The sequence below is a fragment of the Diplotaxodon limnothrissa genome, linkage group LG2 (genome assembly GCF_057381915.1).
Source record: "Diplotaxodon limnothrissa isolate DT_005_m linkage group LG2, D_limnothrissa_male_GT1.1, whole genome shotgun sequence".
In the NCBI taxonomy this organism is placed as follows: domain Eukaryota; kingdom Metazoa; phylum Chordata; class Actinopteri; order Cichliformes; family Cichlidae; genus Diplotaxodon; species Diplotaxodon limnothrissa.
In genome coordinates, this window is record NC_140597.1 from 16,545,370 (window position 1) to 16,555,161 (window position 9,792).

Here is a 9,792-nt window from a genome sequence, read left to right on the forward strand (position 1 = left end):
CAGTAACTTACCTGAAAACATTTCTACAGTTAATTACTGTAATTTGCTTTGCATTATGGGTATATTAAGGTTTTTTACATTTACTTACTGTATTTTTTAAAATTGCGGTAGTAGTTATACCTACCGTTAACACATTAGCAGTAGTGCTACTGTATTATGTGATTTGAATGGTTCATCATACTGTTTGTGTATTTTTACTCTTTCAGTGGTTGGTTGCAATAGTGCATTACATTTTAACTCTTTCACTGCCAACCATTTCCAGATTTTCCTCCAACCTATGCCATTTGTCAGTATGATACCAGTGAAAGTATTATGGTTTTGACTTTTTAGGGGACTTGCCTGTGTGTAAGGTTCAAGAATTCTGATCATTCTGTGCACGGCTGCATGCAGTTGTATGCACATGCACAGCTGCTGCAAATGTGTGCTTGCCACTGCGTTGCCAAAGGCGAACTTCAGTCAGTGGAGAATATTGTAATAATTTGGCGGAGGCTTCTCAGTCGAGCAGTAACTGAATTGCTCATTTACATGTACAGAACTCTTCTGGGAACTAGTCAACCCAACTTAGTGAAACACACACTGAATGCATGCTGGCCCCGCCCACCAACCTATCTCTACCAACCACCACTCCATATCCTGACTGACATGACCTGTGATCCAGTGATTGACAGGAGAGGAAAGACAGGCCAACTTTGTTAACTCTTCGTTACGATATGCTCGAGAGGACAAAAGATTTTGCACCTCGTTATTGTTGGACCTCTGTGTGGAAACTGCAAACGGGACGTCATAAGGTAATGCAAAGGACTCTCCTACCTAACATACTCGTTTATTAATTTTTAAGAGCATATATATTTTTTGTGTGTGTGTGGGGGAGGGGGGGCTTAAATTCGGTGTTAGCTTGGTCGAAATAGCACATTAGCTGAATTATTCTGGAAAAAATAGGTTGTGTGTGTTTTTTTCTTTTCTTATTCAAATAAATATTTAGACATATATTTTCCACGGAGAGGGGCGAGGAACGCAGGCGCAACGACAGTCTTTGTCTTTTTCCCGCCGAGTGTGGTGCATTGTCCTCCTGCGCTTCTGTTCTATGACTATTGAGAAGCTGGCCACGCTAACAGTGGGACATTTAGCTTCAGCTAAAGCAGCAGGTAAAAATACACATTTAATGAGAATAAAGTAAGACAACTTTTTTTTTGGGAAATTTAGAGACTGCTAAAACAATCTTATCCAGTTTTGAGCTTGCTCATGTAGGTTAGCCTGCTTTATTTAATTTTGTGTGAGCTGCAGTACACAACATTAAAAAGTTAATATAACGTTAGGTTGGTGGCGCGAGGAACTCCAACCTAAGTTTAATATTTATTATTTTTTTAAGTGGGAAGGGGAGCATGTTTTTTTTTCCTTTAATACAACGTCTTCCAGGGTCTTTTTCATATGAAAACCATGTAACGTCTGTGTTAGGTTGGTCAAAAGGGAATTAGTTGAATTATTCTGGAAAAGATGGGTTGTGTGTTTTTTTTTCTTTTATTTGCTTATGTAAATATATTTTTCAAGGGTTAAATAAATGCAATATTAAATTAACAGTTGTCTCTCTGTCTTTTCCCGCCCAGTGTGGTGCATTGCTGTCCTCCTGCCCTTGCTGGCCGCGCTGACAGTGTGATGTAGCCTCAGTTCTTTGACAGACAAGACAAAACAGCAGGTAAAAAGACATATTTAGTGAGAATAAAGGTAGACAACATTTTTTTGGAAATTCAAATTCAGACACATGCAGCCATGTACAGGTGTAAATTTTGTGGTGTTTTTTGTTCAGAATTAAGACAATTTTGTTATCATACGAAGAAACATCAGCACACAGCTAATTATCGATTCACATGTGGAATAGAGCAATGTCCTTCTTCCTATCGAACATTTTCTGCATTCAGATCCCATATGCACAGGAACCACCGCTATCGCGGGGCTCAGACTAAACACACCCATTTTAAAGGAAATCTTGCTTGTGGAGTTGAGGCATGTTTCTATGTGGCAGAGAATTTTTCAGCATTATGCACTCACTTGAGATTTCATATTAAAGATGGCAAGAAAGTTGTCTGCCCTTATGATGACTGCCACAAACATTTCAGAGTGCGCTCATCTTTTGCCACACATTTATCCAGGAAACATAAGCCGGTGATAACAACTCAGGTGTCAACTCTCCCCGAAAATATAGACTGTACTCAGCCTTCTGAGGAGAATCTGACTCCAACTCCATGTGATCATCTAGAGGAGTGTGATAATCAACAAGAGACATTTTTACATAATTTGGCTCTTTTCTACCTGAAAATGCAAGCCAAGATGCTGTTGCCAGCGAGCACAATACAATGTATTCTTGATGGATTTCTGCATGTCCATAGCACTTCTATGGCAGATGTTTTTGACAAGTTGAAGGGCAAGCTTTCTGAGCTAGACATACCACAAACTGAGATAGAAATGATTATTCAAAATCTCTCTAAAGAGGATGTCTTCACAATATACAACAAAGGAATACTCAGATCTGACAAAACAAGGAGAACATTTTACAGGCAGTATTTTGACTATGTTGAACCCACCCAGATTTATCTGGGAAGTGATGCTGCTGGAAAGGAATGCTTTTGCCAGTACATTTCCATCAAAGAGACATTAAAATCACTCCTTAGACAGTCAAGTGTTAAAGAGCAATATCACCAATCCAAAAATCATACCTCTTCCAACATGGTTGTAGAGGATGTGGCAGATGGAAGAAATGTAAAAGAAATGCTCTGTTAAAAGACAATCCTTCTTCATTGTCCATCATCCTTTACCAGGATGGATTTGAGGTTGTGAATCCTCTTGGGTCAGGGAAGAAAAAACATAAAGTTTTGGGGGTTTACATGAGTCTAGGTGAGGTCCAGCCACACAATCGCTCTTCAGTTGATCCCATGCAGTTGGTGATGCTGTGCAGAGAAAGGGACTTCAAGACATTTGGTCAGGAGAAAGTTTTCTCAAGTATTATCACAGACCTTAAAGATCTAGAAGATACAGGGATTGAGACAGATGATGGAAATACCCTCAAAGCGGCCTTGATTTCCATTTGTGGAGATAATCTTGGTTCACACTGCTTAGGTGGTTTCACTGAAAACTTCAGTTGTAGTACGCATTTTTGTAGATACTGCTTGATTGAAAGGACAGACTTTGAAAAGACACCACTAAAGCTTGGTCCAAAAAGAACCATCACTGGTCACAAGGAGAGTGTACAACAGCTATCCACCACTGACCAAGACATGGTACAGGGGGTAAAGTTTGACTCATCCTTTAATTCTCTGAAATATTTTCATGTCTGTACTGGGCTTCCCCCATGTTTGGGTCATGATTTATTTGAAGGTGTAGTCTCTAATGACTTGGCATTGTACATCAGTCATTTAGTGAAACAGGAAAAGCATTTCACTTATGCACAACTAAACAGGTCGATCACACAGTTTAAATACTCAGGGAATGATAGTCTCAGTAAACCATGTGAGGTTAAGGAGTGTGGCAAAAAACTTTCTGGTTCTGCAGCACAGAACTGGTGTCTGTTGCGACTGTTGCCATTGTTGGTTGGTGACAGGATAAAAAATCCTGAGGACAGTCAGGTCTGGCAACTTTATCTACAGCTCAAGGAAATGGTTGAGCTCATATGTGCTCCCAAGATCCATCATGACCAGATTGCATACCTTAAGATAATAACAGAGGAGTATGTTCATTCAAGACACACAATTTTCCCTAATCACCCACTCAAGCCCAAGCATCACTATTTACTGCACTATAGTGACCTCTTTTTGCACTTTGGGCCTCTTATTCGCTTGTGGACTCTCCGGTTCGAGAGTAAGCATTCGTATTTCAAGGAATGCGCCCGGAAACTGCACAACTTTGTTCACCTTTGTAAAACACTGGCAGAAAGGCACCAGCTGCTTCAGGCGTACCTCAGCAGTGGACCATTGTTTGCTCCAGCAGTTCAAGCAGTTGGTGAAACTAGTGAATATGATGAGCAGTTGTACAATGGTCTAATTCAGGAGTCTGTCAGGACAGCTGGCTTGATGAAAGAAACAACGTCAGAGGTATCAGCAGTAGTTTACAAAGGAACAAAATATTGCAAAGGGCTTGTTGTTGCTATGGGTCATGATGAATGTGGCCACATCTTTGGAAAAATCTCAGTGATCCTCATCAGTCACAAACAAGTACACTTTGTTTTGGACATCCTTCAATCTGTGATACTGATCAACCTTGGACTTCACTGTCTACACAATTCTGAAAAAAGATTCATATGTGTTCAAGCAGACAGTTTGTTTGATTACTACCCTCTGCCAGTGTATATCGCTTCAGGTTTAACCGTTGTATCTTTGCATCATTCAATATCATCCTCTTAATTCATTGCAGATATGGACAGCGGCAGCCTACATCATGAAATTAACCTGGCATTACCTGACCTGCATGAAGAGACAAAGAGGGCAGTTATTGAGCACCTGACAGACATTATTGGTGTTAGAAACAGAGAAGATCTCCTGTTTGTTGAGCCTGATGATATCAAGCCTTTCTTGACACCAATTCAAAGTCGAAGACTTGTTCAAGTATTCAGAAAAGGTGAGAATGCATTAATGTCATAAATGGTTGCAGTCCTATCTTGAAAATAGTTGTAAATTAGTTATTTTGAGAGTTATTTTGAAATTGTTATAGCTTTCAAAACTAAAACTAGCTTTCATTGCCATTGGTATTATTTCTCCAACACTCTTGCTTTTGTGTCTTATATAAGAGTATTACTCAATAAATACTCCAAAAAACCCATCTGTACATAGTTAATGTGGAATTGTTCTGCTGTGTTTATGTGTGTGTGTGAATATCGACGACCAAGTGGAGTCTGGCTCTTCAAACAACCCAAAGGAACCTGAAACCACCTGCTCAACAACTGTGCAAATGCCACTACAGGGTAGTTCACTCTGTTCTGCACAAGCATCAGGTCAACTCCCTTCCACACAACCAAATGTAAGCAACACCTCCTGGATCAGCAATTTTTCAGTTCCCTGGGAGAAGATGCCAACAAGACTTTCACAGACCTTGGCAACTGGTGGAATGGCTCACCCAGAAGACAGGAGAATAATGATTAGGACTGTTGTAGAAGGAATGCGAGTACACTGCCCCAACCCTAACAGAGCTGCTTGTGGGGAGGTAGCTAGAGCTATTGTATCTAAGTATCCCGCTACCTTTGCAGATAAGACTGCAGAAGGTGAGCAATTAGGCTGTGGTTATTATTCCCTACTCAAACAGCTTAAAACAAGAGTTGAACATGTAAATAGAGACAATGTCAGCAGCAGAATCCGGCAGCCAAGGAAAAGGTCTACCAGGGAAAACAATGAGGGTGATGTTGCCATCAAAAGGGGGAGATCTGAACTTGATAGCTATGGTTGCATCAACTGGCAACCCACAACCCTACCAGAAGGAGAAACGACTGAAACTTTGGAGACAAAAAGACAGACTATGTCAACTGTCTTCAGATCAGCAGGTCCTCAAGCAATTGAAACAACAGATGTAAATACTTATATGTCTTTGACTTATATTTACCAGAGGCACATGCTTAATTCTTGGCCTGCCCCCACCTTATGTGAGGTTCAAGAGCATTGGCCATTTCTTTTTACTAAAAGAGGCCTCTGCACTCACTTCCACACACTCACAGATATTGAGGTAGAGACACGTCTCAGTGAAGCCCTTCTTACGAAAGGAAGGAGAATTTTGAACTTCTTTCAAAGCCAGAGACTTCAGTGGAACAAGGAGATTGAACATCTGCTACGTGAGTGCGACAGTGCAAAGCTGAACCACAACCAGATCGCCACAGCAGCCATCCTCCTTCTGATGAAGTACTTCCAAGAAAAAGAGGACTCAATCTTCATCTTGGCTGACGTAATTATATTTAAAATTTTACACATGCACTATCAATACTGTCAACATAAACAAAGGAAAAATATTTCAATGATTTTGGGTATCATCATTCAAATCAGTTCGTTTTGTGTTTTAAAGGCTTTTTCCACCAAGATGTCTGTTGAGAGAGAGATGACCTTACCCATCACACCAAGGGTAATAGCGCTTGGTAAGTAAATAGTTTCAATCCTCTTGTAATATTTTTGTAAAAAATCTATGTAATTATTGTGGTATTTGTACCCACAACAACTTACTTAACAGGGGTTTGTCTGTTTTATATTGTATAAAAATAGAATACACACAGTTTGCTGCTGTTTCTCTTATTATTTATTATACACAATGACCAACAGGAAAAAACAACCTAACATTTCAGCACAGGCCAAAATGCAAAGACATAAGGCAGTTTTTTCCTGTAATTGATCATAATTTTCATTAGATAATAAATAATAAGAGAAATAGCAGCAAACCGTGTGGATTCTATTTTTGTACAGTGTGAGGCCTGCTATCCAGCATTCTTTTGGAAACCTTATTTGTAAGGGTGAGCACATTGTCTTATTGGACTCTTGTCTGTTTTTAGGGAATAATTTCATGTCTGCAAGCCGCTGGATGATCAGTTTGGAGGGCAAGGTATTTTATGAGCCTGAGCAGATGCATGACTTTGCCAGCACCCTTGCTGTCTTCTTTGCGTCATACTACGTTTTCAACCTTGAGTATCAGGAGTCAGCGTCCATCACACTGGAGATGATACAGAGGTAAATACTTTACACCATTTAAGAATGAAATATATGTGATAGCTTGACTACAGTTGCAGAAACATATAGGTGATTGCTGTAACGTATGTTTTAATTTTGAAATTAAAGCAGCCTTTTTTCCGTTAAAAGGTTCTTTGTGAGGATCAATCCAGACATGGGAACAAAATGCCCTGCAAAACTTGGTACAAGCCGCAAGACAGGTCGTGTCGTAAAGAGGAAGGTTACAAGCATCAGCCCTCGGATCACCACCTTCCTCCAGCGGCTCTCTGAGTTTGAATGGAGGACTTCCAACTAGGTAAGAACAGAGATGATAATATCTTTTACATAGCTGATAATTATATACATACTGTACACACATCCATACAACAGTATGAATGATCTCAGACAGATGTGAACAAGTGAATAACCTGAGCAAACATGAATATTGATGATGTGTCTTTGACAGGTGGTGATGAAGACTACGCTGAACCCGACCATCCTGGTAACGGAAATCTAAATCCCATGTCACATTCTATTTCCTGGGACCCACTGATAATTATTACATTTTGTAAATGAGTTTTGTTTTATAATTGTAATAGTTTATTTAATGTTCATGCTGGTGGGTTTGTCCTGTTTTTAGTGGAATGAAAAACTGTTTTCCTTAAAAAAAATCAGACAGAAAGGTGAAGGACTGTGTAGTTTTCATGTACGCTTCTATTTATTTTGGTTATTGGCATTGTTTTTATTCAGTTGAAAAATGTTTTTCTTGTTAAAAAAAATATCAACAATAAATGTTGGTTTAATTCACTATTCTGAGACTACTTTATTGAATTATATTGTTTTTTGTAAATGTTCTTATATTGAATATGAATGTTAATATTATTTTATATGCTGTAAAACACAATTACAGTCTAAACAAATTATACTGTACACAATTACAGTGTTATACCATAAACCACATTTGCAGTACAGTGATACTATAAAACTTAATCACGGTAAGTCTTTCTAACTGTAAACCACGTTTACAGTAAAGCTGTTATACTGTAATATATGTTTACAGTAAAGTGGTTGAACTGTAAAACATCGCAACAGTAAAGATACTGTAGATCAGTAATTACAGTAACTTACTGGCAATAGTGTTGCCAGTAAGTTAATGTAAAAATACAATAAAATGTCTAACAGTGCAGTCCTTGTGCCACAGATCAACACTGTTGCGTCTACTTTAAACAGAAGAGAAGCGACACAGGTCTCTGGGACTCCGGCCATGCAGGTGCAGTGGGCTGCTTCAACCTTCCCTGTGATGCTCACAGTGACCCATGGCTGCAATGCTGGTTCATTCAGTCTTTGAGAGTGCAGTACCTGAAACACACACAGACAAAGTTCATTTAAAGACAAGAACTATGAGCCAAGGCCGACGTAAATGTGTTTTATCTACTTTATCATAAATGTAACAAAGTGTTTAGAAAGTTAGCACATACATGTCTTTTTTCATTTCTTTATGTGTCCATCTATAGAACGCTGCATGCTATATTCTAAATCTGCCTGTTCTGTCAGAAACCTGCCTGCAGAAAATGAACCTAAAGGATGTAATGCAAGGATGTAATCACTTTAGAGATTGAGAAAGTATAAAGTGACAATTATGAATCACTTAGTATGATCAGGAGATTCTGCAGGTCATTAATCAATATATAAAACTAAAATAAAATGTATTTTTAGTGACACAGGATACAAACATGGAAGCAAGATGTATAATTAGGATTATTTAAAATAAACATTAATAAATCATTGCAATTTCTTTAACCACAAAGAATAACTAAATCCTTTAGGACTGTCTCATCAATGCACTGAACTCACTATGTTATACACCTAACAGCCTCCACATGTTCTCACTGTAATTTCCCCTCATGAATGAATTTATGCTGCACTAATCTGAATGTTTGCAGGGAAATCAAACGCATTTCACACGCAGTACTCGAGCTGACTTACCTTTGTTTGAATGACAACTTGTATGCGCTGACTCCACAGACAAGGTACGAAAATATGTCAGGCTACGTCAATAGCGGTTGGTCTTCAGGGTTTCTACTCCACGGCCTTATTTCATACGGGTCCACATTTCCAATGCACGCTATTTTCTGCAAGTACCGCTACTTCGCCTCTGAACGAAATCGGTCTCTATGTAACGGAGGGCGGAAGGCTGATTCTACTTCCACAGTGGTTTTGTGCGAAGGAAGGAAACCTTCCTCCAAACGGATTGAGCAGTGGAGCCGCCAAGGGAAAGCACACAATTTAAACTGTAAGATTAAAAATATAATTTATTATATTTAAATAGTTAAAAATGTAAAATGAATTAAAATAACCTTGGCCAAGGGATAACACAATAAAAATCAATAAAACACAACATTAAAAGTCCAGTGGGATCCGCCACGATATAAAAGTCACAAAGAACTAAAAAAGTCCAGCGAAGTGATGTAAAAGGGGAACCCAGCGGAATCCTCGCCTTCCTCCCCGCATTCCGCGTCCTGGTACGCTAAAGAAAGGGAGGGAGCGGCAGTCACTATTCTTTTCGGCAGTTTTCATTCAATAAAAGGGGATAAGTTGAAGACTTACCCCGGGTGGGCAGAGCTCTCAACTCCGCCCGCCGCTTCTTTAAAACTGCAAATCGGCACCAGCTGTCTCGCCGCCTCTGCTCTCCCGCAGTGCACAAGCTGGGCTCTCGTTGCTACTGCCGTCCGCCTGTTCACTCCACGTCCCTAGTCGCTGGTGGTGGCGCGTCCCCAGTCGCTGGTCACCTCCTGTCAAACGCCCAGCTCCACCAGCCCCTTCGGCTCGCAGGCGTCGCCGCCTGGCACCACTTACTCCTGGCCGTCTCTCAAGCCTCTCGGTCGACTCTTCCTGTGGTCTGTCAGGCCCTCTTATTGGCCTCTCTGGGATCTCTCGCAGGTGTGATCAGTTTATTATCAGGTAGGGGCGGAGTCTTTCCAGGACAAGTCACCAAATAAATACCATTAAAACATGCAGTAAAACTCATTAAAATAAACCAGTGTACAATATTAAAATATTAAAAAGGTAAAACGCAGCAAAACATGCATAGTAGAAAAACTTAGATGACTTGTCCCTTTCCACCCCG

General features: G+C 39.9%; 1 protein-coding gene across 1 annotated transcript; it reads left to right on the plus strand.

The window, feature by feature from the left end:
* Positions 1-4,403: 4,403 nt before the first annotated feature.
* LOC146638326 (uncharacterized) lies at positions 4,404-6,981 on the plus strand. Its single transcript, XM_085367697.1, has 5 exons — positions 4,404-4,605; positions 4,874-5,916; positions 6,034-6,103; positions 6,512-6,686; positions 6,816-6,981. The coding sequence occupies exons 1-5, from the start codon at positions 4,404-4,406 to the stop codon at positions 6,979-6,981; spliced, it is 1,656 nt and encodes a 551-aa protein (XP_085223823.1).
* Positions 6,982-9,792: the final 2,811 nt, after the last annotated feature.

Excerpts from the sequence above, each read along its gene's own strand:
- LOC146638326 (XM_085367697.1), top strand. The coding sequence starts at position 4,404 with ATGGACAGCGGCAGCCTACATCATGAAATTAACCTGGCATTACCTGAC. Across the intron at positions 5,917-6,033 it reads CAATCTTCATCTTGGCTGAC|GCTTTTTCCACCAAGATGTC; the intron begins GTAATTATATTT and ends TGTGTTTTAAAG. Across the intron at positions 6,104-6,511 it reads ACCAAGGGTAATAGCGCTTG|GGAATAATTTCATGTCTGCA; the intron begins GTAAGTAAATAG and ends GTCTGTTTTTAG.